The sequence below is a fragment of the Calliopsis andreniformis genome, chromosome 10, assembly GCF_051401765.1.
Source record: "Calliopsis andreniformis isolate RMS-2024a chromosome 10, iyCalAndr_principal, whole genome shotgun sequence".
Lineage (NCBI taxonomy): Eukaryota > Metazoa > Arthropoda > Insecta > Hymenoptera > Andrenidae > Calliopsis > Calliopsis andreniformis.
Genome location: NC_135071.1, coordinates 15,321,663 through 15,341,247, shown reverse-complemented (window position 1 = coordinate 15,341,247; position 19,585 = coordinate 15,321,663). Strand labels below are relative to the sequence as shown.

Here is a 19,585-nt window from a genome sequence, read left to right as displayed (position 1 = left end):
ATTGAAACCAACCCTCAGAACACCCTACCACCTGTACCCCAAAATCCCAACAAATCCTCAGCAGGCCACAATAATTCCACATCCTGTCCAAACCACAGCAAGTCCCACAAGCCAATCCAATCCGCGATGGTACCGCATGTAATCGACGCAAGGGTGACCGACATCGTCGCGATTCACGGAAAAAGGCGAAGGGTGCAGCTGGGTCGGTGGCGCGTTTAGGTAGGGCAGCGAGGGGTGCAGGTAGGGCCTGGCGTGGACGCGCTGGGCTTTTGTGGTGGTTGATATCGACCCGCGTGGAGGGTCGGAGCTGTCGGTGGTCGCATGGCGCAAGCCTGGTCGGGAACGAGGGCGAGAGGGTGAGTGGAGGGCGTTCGCGGGGTGTGGAGGCGGCCACGGGAGAGAGAGTGTGGCTCCCTCCGAGGAATGAGGAGAGAGCACCGGCAGTAGTAACCCGGCCAGTACCCCGCGCGCGGGTGCAGCTGCATCCGAGAAGCCGTGTGTGTGAGGGTGCGTGCTGGTGCTAGCCGTGGCGTGTGTGCCCTGAGCTCGAGCGAGTGGAACGCGTCCCGCGAGGAGGGCTGTCTTCGAGACGGGAGGATCCCTGGCAGCGAAGTGACCGAGGGCCTAGCGCGAGACACCGAGGCTGGACCCTCAGCCGAGGCGGTCGGGAAGTACCCAGGGACGTCTGGCGATGTCCCAGCGGCGTGAACCACCCTGCACGGTGGTGACCTGAGCGCGGTCGTCGCGGAGGTATGCCAAGCGCGTGAGAGAGGACGAAAGGGAACGGCGCCATGTCGCGGAGACACCAGGCCTCGAACGAGGACTCTTACCTGATCGCGGGCAGGCCGTCGAACCTGCTGCGTACCAGCTTCAGCAGCGCCAAGCTCGAGTCTCTATACCGCGCCTCCTCCCTTCAGCAACGTCGGGGCGGCCTCGAGTGCTTCCTCCTGTCGGCGCTCCTCTATGGCGCCCACACGATGGCCTCGCCGGGACTGGAGCTGCCCGCCCGCGGGCTCACCGCAGCGTTCCTGGGCCTGAACCTGGCGCTGCTCATCTGGGCCGAGCACAACCCCCGAGCCAAGGACGCGCTGTGGGCCGTGGTGCCGCACGTGGCCTGGCAGCTGTCCACCGCACACCTACTCGCTCAGCTGTTCCTCAAGCCCACCGAGGTCACGCCTAGGGACGGACTAGGCTGGCTGTTGCTCTTGCTCTACTTGCTCTTCGCCACTCTGCCGCTCAGGCTGCCCCTCTGCGCCCTACTCTCCTTCGGCACCGCGCTCACCTACCTGGTCTCCGTCGTCGGGCTGTCCAAGGCACCTACTCAGATACCCATCGATGTTTTGGTAGGTCTCTAGAGCGTAGTGCTATTCAGGGGGGAGGTTGGACACTCCAGTGCCCTTTACAGGGAGGTTTGGAGGAAGATTTCGAGGGTGGGTGGGGATTTCTGGCGAGGAGTGGAGCTAGCGAGTGGTGGGAAGGGGTTGAGGATTTGTTTTAGGATTTCTAGGCTTTTTAGGTTTTCTGGGTTTATAGTCTTTGGTTTACGATTAACATTGGAATTTTAAGAAACTAGTTTAGCTGGAAAGTGGTGGGAAGGGGTTGAGGATTTGTTTAAGGATTTCTAAGTTTTTTAGGTTTCTGTCCTTTGATTTGCGATTAGTACTGGAATTAGTACGTAGACAATTGTCTGGTCTCCCTTGTCGAGCTGACCACAGCGCCTACTCGGATACGCATCGATGTTGTGGTACGTCTCTAGAGCGTAGTGCTATTGATAGAGGAGCTTGGACTCTCCAGTGCCCTTTACAGGCAAGCTTCGAGAAAGATTTCGAGGGTGGGTGTGGATTTCTGGCGACGAGTGGAGCTAGCGAGTGGTGGGAAGGGGTTGACGATTTGCTTAAAGATTTCTAGGTTTTCTAGATTCTGTAGGTTTCTGATCTGTGATTTACGATTAGCACTAGAAATTTAAAAAGTCAGTTTAGTTAGATAGCTATCGATGGTTTGAAAGACCTTTAGAGCCTAGTGCTAATAGCAGGGAGGTTGAACACTTCAGTGGTCTTTAAAGTTTAAAGGGAGGTACTGAAGGGAGATTTCGAGGGTGGGTGCCACCTTCGGGGGTGGGTGTAGATTTTTTACGAGAAGTGAAGCCGACAAGTGGAGGGAAGAGATTAAGGATTTGTTTAAGGATTCTAGTTTTTCTAGATTTCTGATCTTTAATTTATGATTAGCACTGGAAGTGTAAAAAACTAGTTTAAGTAACTGTCTGATCACCATCATCGAGCTATCCAAGGCACTCACTTAGATAGCCATCGATATTTTGATAGATCTCAGAGGGGGAATTAATAATTAGAAAAAAAAGCATTTATTGTATATGGTGAAAAATAGCCTAAAGAAGTAGTTTACAGTTCATAACATTTCTGTTAAATAGAGAAAATGAAATTGAGGACATGTATGAATATTTCCGTATTCTCCATTAGCTACTGAAAATTGAGTTACCATAAATGCTCTGACCCGTTCCACCCCAATTAAGGGCTAATCTAGCGGCGTGAAAGCAGAACCGTGGAAGTGGTGAACAACTGTTGCCAGCAAGTGCCCCGACGAACTAATTCGTCAGCGATGCACTCGTGACTGCGGGCCTCCTTACGTGCCTCTCGATCGATCGATATGCAACGACACACGGTGTCGCACCTCGGACGGTTCGTCCTAATGAAATAACACGCGCAACTACCCTCCGTTCGAGCTGCCGCGCCGAGCCCCCGATTATTCTCACGCCCCCGCCTCGGGGCGAACTTTTTCCTGGCGAAACGGGCGAACGCGTGAAACACAACGAAACAGGAGATTTGTATAGCCGCCTGGACGTGCAACAAGTTAGCTGGTGGGCTGATTAACTCTTCGGTTGCACAATTGCTCGACCAGGCTGTGGAAAATCGTTTCCACGATCGCTTGACGGGGTTGTTTGCTCCACTTGCAATTTTCCAGGGGGGTACTAATCCCTGAGGTTCCGACTGGGGGGTTGAGATTAATAGGAGTTAGTCTGTTTCTTCCAGGGAGATAATTCACTTTGGAAAATTCCAATAATTGAAATTAAGGAATTCTTGTGCCAGGGCTTCCCTGATGAAAGCCACTGTGTCTTTATTGAGGTTTCTTTTTCTAATCAACCTGGCTAGTCTCATCCGAGACTGTTAATTAGCAGTTTTTGTTGAGGCCGAGTTTTATCTAGTCGTTGATTAAAGGCGTTTCGAGTAAAAGGGCGAGAGAGAAAAGTTCGTAATTAAGGGTAAAAGTTTGCAAGACGCCACGAATCGAGGTCGTAGGAGAAAACGAGTGAATTTAGAGGATCTTGGGCCGTTTCGACGGCGAGAAGGTCGATTAATCGACTTTTGATTAGGGATGGGCGACTGGGAGGGCGGTAATGAACAATCTGTCGCAATCATTAGCATCGCAAATTCGTTTCGGGCTGGAATACGACGACAGGAAGCTTCGACGATTCAGGGCCGGAAAACGAATGAAATTGGAAAGTTGGCGAGGCGTTTTCTATGGCGATTTGTTTCGACGAGTGCCTCTGAAAGTACTGAATGACTGATTGGACTGTAAATCTATTTATGGAGCGTGTGAGGGATTTCACTCTCTCAGGATTTTTGAATCCCCAAATTTTGAACTTTTTAAACTTGTAAATACTCAAATCTCAAATTCTTCAGATTTTCAAATATTTAAATTTCAAATATCCCAAACTTTCGAACATTCAAATTTCATACTGTCTAAATTTTCAAATATTTAAATTTCAAATTCTTCAAATTTTTCAAATATTCAAATTATCAAACTCATTGAATTTTTAAACCCCCAAAATGTTGAATTCTTCAAATTTTGAAATCCTCAGCCTTCAAATTCTTTAGCTTTTCAAATAGTCAAGTCTCAATAAACTTTCTATACATGTATTTTCTGTTCTTGGAAATCTATATTGGACTCTGCAAGATCCCATCTTGGTATGACAAGGAGTAAAATGAAGGGATATAGGTCCCAAGAATTTTTAAATAATGTTTACCTAATTGATCAACACAAATTCGTATTAATATTGTCCTAAAATAATTATGAAGGCATTGCATGCAAAATTTGTATTCATGGTACGATTTTCTGCTAAACAGAGTGAGCTCTTCGATGGAAAATATTAGCAGGAACGAAAACAATAAACTGAGGCGATTGCAAACGTTTTTCTGGTCCAATTACGAGTCTCGGTTCCATTTCTCGAGGACGCAACAAGCGACATTGCATTTTCCTGGCAATTTTCCGTCGCGAGAATCTTCCATTAAAAGCGTTTCCCCTCTGGAGGATTTCTCGGATCCTCCCAGCAGCGTTCTACCGCGACGAGCTGGAAAATTGTTCGCTGAAACCGAGCAACTGCAGTTTTCCACTTTAGAAACGTCGGTGAAAGTTTTAAACGCTTCCCGCGTAAAAAAATAATGAAGATCGTATTGTGGTCGCCTCCTTAAAAATTGACGGAAGTCCTGGCAGCGAGTAGTGCAACGTAATAACCGTCGTGCCGCTAAAAATTAGAGGCACCTCTCTGTAACGCGATGAAAATGGAGCAATTTGCTGAAGGACTTGTCAGAACGCTTACATAAATTATATTTTAATCGCACATAATGCCATGACGCTGCAGAACCAGTCGGCACGTAATATTTTCTAATTCCTGACGCATTTTATTACTAACACTTTCAAAGCCAATAAATTTAAAAGATTATCTCACGCAATTTAGAATGTGAACACATTACTATTACGTCACGTGAAATTACGTTAAATACTGTAACAAGAACATAGTGTGATTCGACGTTTTTCAAACTCAAACAATTGTGACTGCATTGACATTTTCTATTTCTCTTTTTCTTATTCAATGGCTTCCATTCCAGAACTAATGGTACAAAGAAGGTGATTCTGCATGAAAAAATAAGTCGAAATTACAGAATAAAGTTTTTTGATATCATGCTCTGTTTTTCAAGAAAATTGAGTTTGAATTATGGTCGAGTGCATGCGTATGGAAGTACAGTTTTGGGTGCTTGAAGGATAGAGGGGGTAAGAAGAATACTTTCGGTCTGACCACCGACAGTCTTTACGATACGCTAGAAGCATACCCCTTTCCTCGTTCACCCCTCAACTGCCTGAACTTCTACTTCATTACACTTGTACTTGGTCAAAATTCAAAGTCAATTTCCATTAAAAAATCAAACACTTATATTCTACATTCTCATCTTATTCTTTCATATAAAATCACCCCCTTTCCGCTTGTACCATCAGTTCTAGGACACCCTGTACGTGACGTGGTTTCACGTGACGTGACAGTAATGTGATCACAGTTATTTCAGCTCTCACGCAATAAACGATGATAAAAATTTATGAGATCGAAATAATTGTCAAAGTGATCCAGGATGATAAAATTCGCCTCTAGAATAAATTAAATGCTCGCGTCGGTGGAAGCTTGAAGCGCGACCTCACAATGGTTACCGTTAATCAATTTCCCAACTTCCCGATGGCACAGAGGCTCGACAGGGCGAATGCCATTGACTTTCGCTGGCTGTTCCCACCGCGAACATCACAGAGGGCCAGAAATGCTTTTCACAGCCGAAAATACACCGTCGACTGAAAACAAAAGTTCCATGGTCGAATTTCCCTGGGCGAGGACGATCGCGAAAGCGAAAGTTGGAGACGGGCACGTGGTTCTATCGTTACTGACACTCGAGTAGAGTTTGGTCAATGGTAGTTTAAAATAGAGAGAGGCACAGAGAGAGACAGAGAGAGAGAGAGAGAGAGAGAAAGAGAGAGTGTGCAGTGACGCGACATGCCGCCTTTTCCATGCACGACACCCGATCGGCTCTCAATGGCAGGAACGTTTCTTTGAAAGCCATTCAGCGGTGGACGCTTCGGTTCGAGCGATAATTGCAGTGATCGCTAGCTGCTTAATGAACCCCCTAAGGGGTTAATCAAGGAGCCAGCAACCCTTTCTGTGGTTGATACGCGTCGAGGAGGCGAAGCGTGGCGGCCTCTTGCTTTATGATACTGTTGGGGCACTGTGATTTATGGGTTTACTGAAAAGGATGGTAAAGGGAGATGTTCGGTTGACAAATAGGAAGTGATAGCGTTGGAGACTCTTCAGAGTAACTATGAATCACGGAGGTGTTTATGAAAGACTATTAAATTTCTATGGTCAAGCTCTAGAGGTGGTTTACTTGCGAACGTTTACCTTTTGTGAGCGTTAAAATGAACTCTTGCCTGGGACAGTAGGATCACATACAGGTTCGTATACTCAAAGCAAGGCAGACTTTAAAGCAGAAACTGATATACAAACTTATCTTAAATAAATTATGAGGGCTCACATTGCGCAAACTATCCTCCAAAAAAATGAAAGAAGAAACGATCGAAAATACTGCCCCTATATGTACCTTTCCCCTAAGACACAGACCTCGTCCTCCAAAAAACCCTTCAACAATATTTGCATCCCCTGGCACCTTCAACAGAACCTGAAACAGATCCCCAAGTTGTAACCTCGTTCCTTCCCAAACCTCAACTAACGAGTTAATACCAAGCAAAATACCTAACCCAGCTCGGTCTCCGCACGCACGGCTACGCTTCAATCAACAGGAGTATTTAATTTACATCCCCCAGAGGGCCAGACACAATTCTCCCTCGGAAAATCCAATCACAATTTTCCCATTGTCCCCGCGAGACAAACGTCCCCGACAGCGCTCGATCCTGAATAGCGCGCTATCGGCAGTGAAGGATCAAACACAGGACAGCCGACAGGTTCCCGTGAAATATGTAAAATTAAAAGCAAGGGGCGGCTCGGCCAACCGAAAAGTGGTCGTTTCACGGATGACGCGGCGCCACGGGTCTCCCGCTGACGAGCGAGGCAATTCTATTTAGCTCGGCGAACTTCGAGCGTCATCCGGCAGCAGGCGGATTGAAAGCTATCGAAACGGGCACGAGAGCGTTCGATTCGAAACGACGAGCACGGCGCGCGACTGGTGGAACAAAGGAGGCTTATCGATTGGCTTTCTTGGAAATTTAGCGACGCTTTCGCTGTATCTCGGACTCCGCGCTTGGAACGTAGAACCGAGGACATCGATGGAACGTGTTGATAAAAGTGCTCGTCGAGACGATGAAAACAGCGGAGGTGGATTAAGTTTTGCGTGGAGTGGATTTACTGGGGGGATTCTGATTTCCTGGGGTAGCGGAGCAGCGAGGTGTTTTGGAATACTAGGGCAGTGGAGTATTTATATGTATATTATATCGAGCTTTCTAGAATTAGGTCTGGAATTATTATCGATATTTCAATGAGTAGTTTAGTTTCCATGGGTATCCACAAGCGTCTTTCATTTGAGATACAGTAACTTCGATGAGAATGAAATCTCATGGAATGTAATCCAATATATTACTAAATTAGAGAACTAGTGTACTGGAGTATTGGGATATTGATATATCAATGTATTGGATTCTCATAGTATTAGTTGCTTAGAATATTGGCAATTTCCTCTACCTAATTATTAGCATACCGAGTCATTGGATTATCGCAGATGTCAATAACGAGATAATAGACACATCTCAGACGCTCCAGTGTCGAGAGTGGGAATATTATGATAGCAAAATATTAAAATATTGATATACCTGTACTGTAAATTTATTATCTTGAAGAAATGACACTTGGTTGAAAGTCCTCTGTAGATAAACAAAATCCTCAGGTGAAGATTGACCGATGACCAATCGAACATGGACTCCAGGCCAGGTGGTGTACGCAGAGTCAATACCACTCGATAAACAGACATCGAAGCTGGTTCTACATTACGTGCGCGATAATTTATGAGACACAAATTCCTCGTTTCTGTGATGGAAATACATTTCTTTTATTCATGACCACCGCATTTCCATAGCATCGCGTGTCCGTGAATTATTAACGATTCTGTTATCATCTCACGATGTATCCCTGCTCGCCAGTGTTATATGGAAATATGGATTCCACGTTCGTATTTCAACCAAATAGACGAATACCTATGAATTTTCATAAGACTGATCCTTCTGTTAGACTTAAAACGAATCCACGCGTTACTATGGCGCCTCCATCGGAACCCTTCGCGAAGATCTTTATTAAAACTCTTTCACAGATCCTGACAGTGACACTATCCGCGGGAGCCATGATCCTCGGCGCCTCCAGCTACTCCCTGACAGAATTCCAGCAGCGTCGAGCGTTCCTGGAGACCAGGCAGAGCCTGGAGGTGCAGCTGGTGATCGAGGAACAAAGCGCCGAGCAGGAGAGGCTGCTTCTCAGTGTCCTACCCGAGCATGTCGCTGTGAAAATGCGACAGGACCTCGGCGCCTCGCTGGACACGCAGTTCAAGAAGATCTATATGTCCAGGCACGAGAACGTCTCGATCCTCTATGCAGACATCGTCGGATTCACGGCCATCTCCTCCACTTACAGCGCCAGCGAGCTCGTCAAGATATTAAATGAGCTCTTCGCGCGGTTCGATCAGCTGAGCGAGAGGTAGGTTCAAATTTAATTTTATTGCTGAAACACGGGGTGCTCCGACAAATATTTTTAAATAAAAGAATTTTTAAATATTCAAATTTTCAAATGTTTAAATTTCGAACTCTTCAAACTGTCAATATTCAAATTTTTAAATATTCAAGTTTCACGCTCGTCAACCTTTCGAATATTCAAGTTTCAAACTCTTCAAGTTTTCAAATATTTAAATTTCAAATTCTTCGTGTTTTCAAATATTCAAATTTCGCACTTTTCAAACTTTCAAGTATACAAACTTCAAACTCTTTGAATTTTCATATATTCAAATTTCAAACTCTACAAATACTCAAATATGCAAATTTCAGACTCTATAAATATTCAACAAATATTTTTAAATAAGAGAAAGTCAAGTTCAAATATGATTGAGTTTATGAAACACCCTGTATTTAAGTGATTTCAGCGTGTATCGCTAGGAAAAGGACTAAATGTAGAATGATAAGATGATAAAAAGCGGAATTTCTTTTGAGTGTCGACGAGAGTGAAAAGTTGCTGATAGAATCACAGTTGAATGGTAATTCGAAAAGATAGTCGGTAAACGGTCGAAGGACAAACGGATTAATCGAGGGGCGAGAGAATTCTTTCGTTTGCAATCCACTCGAATGACCCGAATAAAAGTGGCTGGGATTCTCTCTTCCGTTGGATAATGAAAATCTTGAAATTGCCAGCCGCGAAATTGACTTTATCGGGAAATTCTCTCGAGTCCTTCCGTCTGATCGCGTCAGGTCCTGAGGGACTAGCGAGTCCTTCGTGGGGCGTCTCCTGACAATCGATACGTCCCAGAGACGATCTGGTATCGTCACTCAACATCGCTACGCGATATTGCTTCGTTAGTTCGTTGACAATTACTTTAAAGGAATCGATCACTTTCTCGATTTCTTCTGAAGAGGGAATTTTCATATTAGATGAAAGAAGTGTGAAAAAATGCTGTTCTAGTAGTGCAGATCGACGTATGAAGAGACTAGGCTTAAGAAATTTCTACTTGAAATGCAATATTAATTCGTCATTTTTTTGACAAATGCTGTATAAAATTGTGCACTTAATATTCAATCATCAATCCCTTTTGGAAACTTTAGATGCATGCGATGTAATGTTTCTTAAAAACATAGAATTACCTACACTGAAGTTTTTATTAATTTATGTACTCTTATTAGAAATCAGTTTTTTTATCTTTTTGTGAAGTAACTTTCACATAAAATAGAGCAAGAATGGAAAAATATCTCTCGAATGAAATCATCCCCTCTACATTAGCAGATCCAGTAATATAGCTCAATGTATGTATAAATGTACCAGTCTATCTTCCATTTAAAATAATTCTCGCAGTACCTCCCACTCACCCACTACACAGAAATTAAAAATGAAGTCACCGGGTGCACAACTGCATTCTCCTCCACCTTCCAGAATTAAATTCCCGCTACTAAACCTCGTTTCCCCGCCGCCACTTGAAATCCTCAGTAGTATAGTCAACGCATGTACCTCGTTGACTCGTTCTACTTGAAAGCTCCCTGATTTGCAAATACACTCTCCTCATAAAAAAATCGCTATGCTAGTCGAGCTGATCGATTCCATATTCGAAAGAAATATTTCAGCAAACGATTATTTCCAGGTATGAGCAGCTACGCATCAAAATCCTCGGCGACTGTTACTACTGCATAAGTGGAGCCCCAGTGGAAAGGCCAGACCACGCTGTCCTCTGTGTCTACATGGGCCTGTCCATGGTGGACGCCATCAAGTACGTCCAACAAACGACAAACAGCCCAGTTGACATGAGGGTAGGAATACACACTGGGGCAGTCTTGGCTGGCGTCCTCGGACAGAGGCAGTGGCAGTTTGACGTTTACAGCAAGGACGTCGAGCTGGCGAACAAGATGGAGAGCAGCGGAAGGGCGGGGTGAGAATGATATATTTTTATTGCCCCGATACAGGAAATTGCATTCCAACAGAGTCTTCTTTCTCGCAAAAGGAAGCTGTGGAGGCTGTTATAATTACCCGATGCGTTATTAAATAGGCAGCGTGGGAGTAGGTAACATATACGTATAAAGCTGCGAATCGATGTTTTTTATCTATACTTGAATGTCACTTTTACGATAGCTTGTCGTGGTCAGTGAATTTAGAGTGAATGAAAATAATAAAATTAATTTACGTCTATATGTCAGAATTACTTTTTCATAACAATTCTAAATTTGTATATAGATTGATTGCTTTCGTGGTTACCTTCGCGTGCCTCTGAGAAATAGGAAACAGAATACAAACTTCTGTATGATACACTAGACTGCTAACTTCCCATGTACAGGGTGATCAATTTGTTTGGAAACCCTCCTAGGTTATAATTAAGGTAATTAAGTAATTAAAATAGAAAATCCATTATATCTTATAAACGAAGACAGATAGAATATCTGTTTATATAACCTTTTTTCATTGTTTTCAAGCGTACAATCAACTCCCGAAGGGGGACCCACATGTTATGAAACACCCTGTACGCCACATTCGTATATAAAAGTTGGGACACCTCAGTGACAGAAGCTAGCAGTCTAGTATGTCATGTAAAAGTCTCTGAAGCAGAGACATGAAAAGCCAAAATCTCCCAACACGCTAAAGGATGTCGCGGAGTATGAAGTTCGTCCTTGACGCTCCTGGACGCATAATGAGCGCACTTTGCGTGTATATCTTTGACATTAATTACCCAGAGGAACGCCTGGGGAGTTGTTTTAAATACCTCGTCGTATTTTAATTCTGTCGTGGAGTATTAAAGGGTGAGATGTCTAAATCGCCCTTGGCAAAAACCCACCCCTTGACGCCTTCGCTTTAAGATCCAGCTGACTCAATTGTTTCGCCCACATATAATTACTCCACTGTACTCACTTTGTCACGCAAAGGGTCTCGAAGAAATTTTCTGTATATTCCATGTTCCAGTTCTATGCTTGGTGAACACGAGGAAAAAGATAAAAATCAACTCACGGTTATCTTGTTTAATTTTTAATATTAGGCTTGTTCCCAAATAGCACAGAAACGTCTTAAAAAGGTTTTAAAGACACCCAATAAAGTTCTAAAAAAGTTTAGAAAACGTCTCTGATCAGCATATCTTCAAGACGTCTTAAGAACCATCAAATTAAGTGTATAAGACGTTCAGACATAAAATAGACGTCTTCAAGACGTCGTGTGCTATCTGGGTTACAACTTTGAAAATTTTGAATAACATGAGTAATACAGACTGAATACTTGAAGGCGAGTGCACATCTCCAACGTGACTCTGAGCTTCCTGAATGGGGAATTTGAAGTCGAACCAGCGCATGGTGAGGACCGAGAAGAAGCACTCCAGAAAGCGGGCATCGTTACTTATTTCATAGTCAGGGCGCTGAAGCCATTCAAGCCTGCTGTAACCAAGAGCCTCGCGTCCCTAACGGATCAGGAGACTTCGAGGAGGACTATGGAGAACGCTGGAAACGGAAAAAACAAAGAGGACTCGGAAGAGTTCAGGCAGAGGCTCAGGAAGGAGCTCGATAGCAAAGGTAATGCTTCCTTTGGTCCTTGAAATATAAGGCTATTTCCTACACCAGCTACTCTAAGACAAAATTACTTTCTTGGGTCGCTGGAAGAGTGACCCAATTAAAAGGAAGATTTCTTAGAATAAGGGTTTAAAATTCTTCATTTTAGAAAATATTCAACTATTATTATTCATACAGTCAACTATTTAGAAATAGAAAAATTATTTTCTCTTTTGAATCTAGACGCACATGACCAACAATAAAGATCGATTACAGTCTGAACAGAATTGTGTATATATATCAATTGTCTTCTTGTCCATTAGACAGAGAAAGAAGGATTGTTCAGTCTATAATCGGCTAATAGTTAAACCGATAAATTTGTCGATCATTTAATAAGTAATTTACTGAAAAATTACATGGACAGGTGGTGGAGCGGATTTAAAAGGTCACGCCCACTGGCTGACACTGAGGTTCAAAGATGGTAAGGTGGAGACCGCGTTTCATAATGCTGAGGAAGCCTTTTCACCCCTGTCCCTCATCGGCGGACCACTCGTGGTGGTCTGTGCCTCACCACTTTGGAGGTTTCAACCCTGGGGACCCTTCACATGGGGTGGTCTCGGGGTGGTTCTTCTATTCGGTGTCGTTCTGGCAGGCGCCACTTGTTTGGGCAGCGCTGTCAAGGCCATGTGGCTGAGGAGGACTCTGGCTCTGCTGATGACACTCTCTCTGGGTGATTACTTGCTTCTCGATATGGTATGTTGTATATTTACGAATATTAACACTGAAGCAGTACCTACACTTTAGGTCACAAAAATGCTACCCTAAAAATTAATATTTGGTACGAAAAATGTGCGGCTACGTAAGAAAATGATATGTCACATTTTTAAAAAGTTTAAGTTCATATTTTAATATTCCTGAATGGGTCTAAAACCAAAATGGATATAGAATTCAAAAAATGTATTAATATATGTTTCTGTGAAGCTTGTACTTCTTTAAACGTTTATAATTTTAGTATTTCAGTAAAAATGGCACACATTTAGTAGAAGACTAGATTGAAGGAACATATCCTTCAGCATCCTAAAATACAGGGTGATCCACTTGAATAAAGCCAACTACATATTCATTCCAATTGTGATGACATAAAAAATACTTTATTTGAGACTTTGATATTCAGGTGGATTTACTGAAGTGGATTACCCTATATGAGAAGACATATCTAGGTCCATATATTAAAGACTTGAGATTCAAAATGCTGACCCTTTACAGAGTAATTGCGTCGTCCTCGAGGAACCAATCCCACCCCTAAACGCCAGCGTGAGCCTGTCACCAAAGTGTCCATACCCCTCTTACTATTCCTACATCGGAGTCCTCGCCCTGGTTGCCATCTCGATGTCAACGTACATATGCTACTTGGGCAAAGCCTTCCTGATGTACGCGCTCGCTGGTGCCAATTGCTTCATCAACATCTGGCTGCTCGGTGCAAGATTGGACTGGGAGGATCGCGCTTCATCATCCACAGAACCGACTCCCTTCCCCTCGAAATACTGTCTGTCAGCCACGTTGCTCTATGTGTCCACATCCCTGGTCATCGTGGCTCGATATGTGAGTAATTGGATAGGGTCGAAGAAGGTTCAGCTATTTGTGACTTGAACTACTTGCAGGCAGAGAAGTCGAGGAGGATGCTCTACCTTCGAGGTCGCGAGGTGGTGGCTCAAAGGGAAAGGGCGGCTGATATGAAGCGAAGGAATGGCGCCCTGATATACAATATCCTACCACCACACGTGGCTGCTTATTTCCTGTCCAGGGCGAGGCACCACGATGACCTGTACAGCCAAAGCTACGCTGAAGTGGGCGTGCTGTTCGCTAGCATGCCCAACTTCGCGGACTTCTACAGCGAAGAGAGCATTAATAATCAGGGGCTAGAGTGTCTTAGGTTTCTGAACGAAGTCATATCTGATTTCGACGCGGTGAGAATCATTGTCGATGTGTTTATTTACTTGTTTATAAAGAAAGATATTATATGAAGAAGAAAGGTGTTATATGAAGGAAGAAGAAAATTTGAAAAATTCGTGTTCTTTTTAACAGATCCTGGATCAGCATAAGTTCAAGGACATAATTAAGATTAAGACGATAGGCTCTACGTACATGGCCGCATCTGGAATAACAGAATCAGAGGAGTCTGAAGATGCTCCACGGTGGGGTCACCTTTGCACCCTGGTCGAGTTCGCGTTGGAGCTGAAGAAAGCCCTGTCGAGCATCAACGAGCAGAGTTTCAATCACTTTGTCTTGAAAATGGGCATTAACCATGGGCCAGTGATTGCTGGGGTCATAGGGGCCAGGAAGCCCCACTATGACATTTGGGGCAATACTGTCAACGTGGCGTCTAGAATGGAGAGCACTGGGAAAGTTGGCTGCATTCAGGTAGAGGTTGAATTTAAGCCAAATCTTGCTGTGAATTCTTTAATCTTTAACTGATAAAGTGAAGTCACAGCACTTATACGAACACCCTTTTATACCAAATAATTCTCTTCAACAAATAAGCAATAATCCACCATATTATTGTACATCCCAATACAGACACCACACTACATAAAAGCTAAACATTATTTTAAGCTTTTATCTATTATTTTATAATTTACTTTTTTAAGATCCTAAGCAACTAATACAACATATATTAATTGAACTTTGCGATCGTAGGTGACAGACGAGACAAGGAAAATCCTGGAGCCCTTCGGCTTCGGTTTCGAGCAGCGCGGGCTGGTATTCGTCAAGGGCAAAGGTCAGCTACTCACCCACTATCTAGTGTCCAAAGATGGCGTGTCCTTGAACCTGGACAGCGACCTGCCCGTGGAACCTACCCACCCGATCATCTACCAGTAAACTACTACTCGAAGGCTCTAAAACTTCAACGCAAACCCTTGCTCGTTCGCGAAGAGAAGTTTCCTCGACGAACAGCCGAGGAAATCGCGAACGAGGTACGAGGAACTAGGTCCCGAGGCTCAAATCGACGTCAGTCATGGGAGGAATTCGAGAGACAGGGGAGGAAATAAATATACGCAATTTGAGATGCGATCCTTGCACCTGGTACAGGGAATGGAGGATCTGCGGCGAATGGAAACACGCTAAAGAAGAGAAAGATCGAACGAACGCTCTTCGAGGAGAAAAGGATCGAAGATTTAAAGTCACACGGTCGAGAACACAGCTGGGCAGTCTTGACCCATTTTATCGCGAGGCTGTTTTTTTTCTGAAGGCAGACACTCTCATTTTTTATAGACTTTTTATCAGCAAGCCGAGGGAGACTAACCTGGAAACTATTAAAACTGTGTTCAAAGAGTCGTTTGCAGTGCCCAGCTCTGGCTGAACAGCGGACAAGCTCTTACCGCTGCTCGCGCCGCAGTCTACTGCTGACACAGTGAACGTGAGGGATGTTCGTCGAAGATGAAGAACAGGGTACAAATTGAAGAATAAGTAGGTTTAGGGAGCTTGCGCGGCAAGACTTCGTTCTCGAAAGGGAATTGATCCTCGGGGAAACGATGTTTGACCAGACTTGGTCCATGAGCATTGTGAATTTTCTTATCTAGAATTAGGCCTTTAAAAGAATCCTATTTTACGTAGAATCGTGAGTCTACGATAGAGGGAAGGCGTTGGCAGTAGACTTCGAGGAATCGATTCAACTGAAACACAAAATTGAATGCAATCGATGTCGATGAATCCATCGCTGTGAGAATTTTCTATTGAATCATAACTTTCATTGACGACGAGGAGGATTAAAACAATTGTAATGCATATTCTAAATTTTATTCTAAGTATCCAGTTGAATCGTCGAGTGTGGTCGAAGGACCAGAAGAGACGGCTGACATTGCCTAGGGAGGGGGCACGTTTTTAGTCAAGATATAGTCAATTGGCTGCCTAAGATCTTTGAGGACTACCCTTATAATCTTCAGTTTACTGAATAGAGGATTTCTCAGGTGGCCAATTGATTTCAACAGCGCAATCGGTCATTCTCGTTACCGTAGAGTCGATACGTAACTTAAGAAAGTGTCTAGGTCGTAATCGTTGTGGTAGATCGCCGATCTTGACTCTATTTTTCTAGATCCTGCGACGAGCAGACGTCCAATATTAATCAACAGAAGGCGTTGGCGGTCGATTAGTGGTAGGATCTTTTTCTCTGTGGCTCGCGGAGACTTTTAATCTTTCCTCGATCATTCGAATCGTCGACTGTGTGCTTTCCTACGATCTCGATCGAACTCCCGCAACACGGCGTCGAGGAATCTTCAATAAATCGGCGAGTGTGCGGACTGGAAAATCACTATAATTCTCTTTCCCCGAGACTTTTCATGATTCAACTATCTGCAATGGCTGAACCAAGAAAAAAATTCTGGCAATGACAGAGTTTCACGATTCAGCCATTACTGTAATCGAATTATTAGACGAATTTGTTGTAATAGTTGGATCACGAGTGTGTAATTATTGTAACAATCGAGAGGGGCGGATTAATTACCTTGTAAATTACGACTCAGTGTGTATAGGTACTTATCGAGTACTCTCCAAATTATCGAACATATGAAAGTATGGAATTGTCATGAATCTTGTAGAAACTCGGTGAATCTAGTCACTGTGCAACTTCGTTGCTTAGAAATCTGCAGGTGAGAGCACTTTTAATGAACACGAAACGACAATGTGGGAAGACATCGAAATCGCGACATGGCAGAGGGTTCCATGTGTGTATTTTCATTTTTTTTTTCTTTTTTTTATTAATGTATGCTTGTTGGAAAATTGAGAGAGTGAAGCGTAAGTAAGTTCGAAGGGGTGGCAAAAATGAAGCAGTTGAATAATGCATCATGATCTGGGTGCGTGTCTAGAAAATGCTGGCAGAAGTTCAAGCGCCTTTTCAACCCTGGTTTTTGAATCGAATCTTTTCCTTTGAGCAAAGGAGCATTAAGAATTTTTATAATACAATTTCCCTGATTAGAACTCTATTAGTATTTTAAAGGTATGTATATTTAATGGAAAAGGTGCTTGCATACTTGGCAGCAACTCAAGCGAGGCCTCGTAGAGGAGCCTCTGTAGTTTTAATTTAACTATATTTTTCTGCGAACATAGTCGAGATTCGTTTTTACGTACCACACAAGTAGAACGTTCACTAATGCATTTGACTTAACGAAAGACTATGAAATCTCGAGCACGATCACCGATACAATCATTTATTTTTCTACAATCGATCGCAGACCAAGATGACTCGAGTATACAAAACGCACACGATTATGATCGAAGAGGACAGGGACTTTAATCCTTTCGCCGCAGACACTGTACCTAGTGAAACTTCTCTAGAAAGCTCGCGTTTAAGTACAAAGTCAAGGATACATTAAACAGAAATTAGTAAATTTTTTCCTAACCAACCAGTATTCATATTACCATGATTCACGTGCAGGGCGAAAGGATTAAAAGGACGAGACGATGCAGACAAAGACTGGACGCAGGAGAGTGTGATTAAAAAACGAGGAAGCACGGCCTAAGCGCGACTGAGTGTGAATAATCCAGATAAACGTAATGATAAGAGAGCATGGAGGATCGAAGTGGACTCTATCGAAGGAAAGCCGACTTAAAATTTATCAATCTAGCTTCTAAATAGATCTAACACTCTCGAAGACAGTGTCACATAATTCCATCATTTTCTTCGGAACAACACACCTGTATGTAACTGATAAAGACATTAAAAGGCGTTCCAGTAAAATCGAACCATTTAGTGGTAATTACCTGTTAATTATTGTATCTTCGATGAAAGGACCTTTCCTTCGCCAGAGTTTCAGAATCGCACAAAAGCCGAGAGAGAAGAGAGCTCAGCACGCGATGATAACCTCGAACCTTTTCCATCGACCGCGTACTTCCGGTCGATACACGGCGCTACACGCGATCCACGCACCTCCGCGGAAGGGAAACGTGAGGAAGGAGCAAACGTTCGCGTCAGAGCAGCCGGAGATCTTGTAAAGTAGCAATAAAAGGAATTTCATGTACATACATTGCATATGGACGAAGAGGGCGGGTCGAGGGGCGGAAGTCGAGTGTCTCTCGACGAGGGAAAGCAACGACCCTGCCGACAGCGCGCGTATGTATGTTAGGGTGGATCGAAATACACAAAAGTAGACTTTTCTTTCCATAGAATTTCGAACAATGGACGACGAAAGCTGTCTTTTATAATGATATTGAGGCAGACGAAGTTTGAAGATGATCAACAAACATTTTGGAGCACTGCAAGCCACTCAGAAATTATTTCTTGTTGATTTTGTGAACTATTTTTATGCCCACTTTTTTATTTTGATGAAACTTCATGAATCACTCTTACCAGATTACTCTAAACTGCGTTGACACTTTAATATATGATACAATCTTTTTATACGGTATAAAAGAGGCGAAAAATATTTAAAAATGTAGGCACTCGAAAAATAAAATAGATTTTATCCTCTTACCATAGATACATTTCATTTTTAAAGGAAAAGTGAAGGAAATATAAAAAGATACTGCATTTGTAGATACAGTTTAGGGGACAAGGGAGAGTTGAAAGTTTCAGTTTTTTCGTTCCACCCTAGTGTATATGTGTTCGTGTGTGTATAGACGTGTAAGGAGAATTATATCATTGTAGATATATCCTAGTACCTTAGATGTGAGTCTATGAAGAGGGAACACTTGTAAAACTTTCAAAGTATACTTCTTCAGGGAGAGGGGGGACACGCTGGGAACTCGTGGGAATCGAGTGGAATCACGCGACTATAAAATAAACGGCTACTTTGCCGATGCAAGTGGACTGACTTTCTTTTTATCCCTCTCACTTTTATATTTTAAACTCGATGTGAAGAAACATCCAGTAATACTTAAAATTTTTACCTCGAAATATACAAACATTCAAGTAATGCTAAGAAGCATATTTTAATTCTCAAATTTTCAAATATTTAAGTTTGCAACTTTTAAATATTTAAAATTTTTAATTTTCAAACTTTCGAACTTTCAAATTTTCAAATCTTCAAATCTTCAAATCTTCAAATTTTCAAACTTTCAAATTCTTGAATTTTCAAATCTTTAAACACAAATCATTAAATTTTCAAACATTCAAATTTGCAAATATTCAAATATTTCTAATTCCAGATTATCGAATATTCATATATATTCAAAGTGTGCTCATTTTCAATGGCTTTTTATTTCTTCCACGTTCTAGTTCCCACTTTTTCAAAGAGAATCATATAATTCAAAAAACGTAACCATGGGGCTTATGTATACTAAATACCTTCATAAATTATTCCGTTGGGATGTGAAAGAGCAGAGGAAGCACAAAGTTTGGGAAGTCTCCAAACTTCAATCAGTTACTTAACGTTGGCTATCTGACAAACTCATCAGTAGAATGTAGACGCCAGACGTTCATAATCACATATGCTGACGTCGACTTCAGAACTTCGATTCTATATGGAATATCTAAGTAAACGAAATCGAAGTTCTCGTTATTAAAGTACTCTAGAGCTAGTGAGGTCTGAAGTTGGTCGTTTCATGT

General features: G+C 42.9%; 1 protein-coding gene across 1 annotated transcript; it reads left to right on the top strand.

Annotated features, from left to right (window-relative positions):
* Nucleotides 1–791: 791 nt before the first annotated feature.
* Ac3 (adenylate cyclase 3) lies at nucleotides 792–14,955 on the top strand. The gene is made up of 9 exons (XM_076386950.1): nucleotides 792–1,343; nucleotides 8,145–8,524; nucleotides 10,167–10,451; nucleotides 11,786–12,069; nucleotides 12,470–12,798; nucleotides 13,312–13,647; nucleotides 13,707–14,012; nucleotides 14,131–14,466; nucleotides 14,743–14,955. Exons 1-9 carry the CDS (start codon nucleotides 792–794, stop codon nucleotides 14,923–14,925), a joined length of 2,991 nt encoding a protein of 996 aa, XP_076243065.1. The 3' UTR covers nucleotides 14,926–14,955.
* The last annotated feature ends 4,630 nt before the right edge of the window (nucleotides 14,956–19,585 follow it).

Bases quoted from the DNA above. Each gene is read 5' to 3' on its own strand.
- Ac3 (XM_076386950.1), top strand. From the start codon at position 792: ATGTCGCGGAGACACCAGGCCTCGAACGAGGACTCTTACCTGATCGCG. The intron at 10,452-11,785 runs GTGAGAATGATA...GAATACTTGAAG, and splicing joins GAGAGCAGCGGAAGGGCGGG to GCGAGTGCACATCTCCAACG. The intron at 12,799-13,311 runs GTATGTTGTATA...GACCCTTTACAG, and splicing joins ATTACTTGCTTCTCGATATG to AGTAATTGCGTCGTCCTCGA.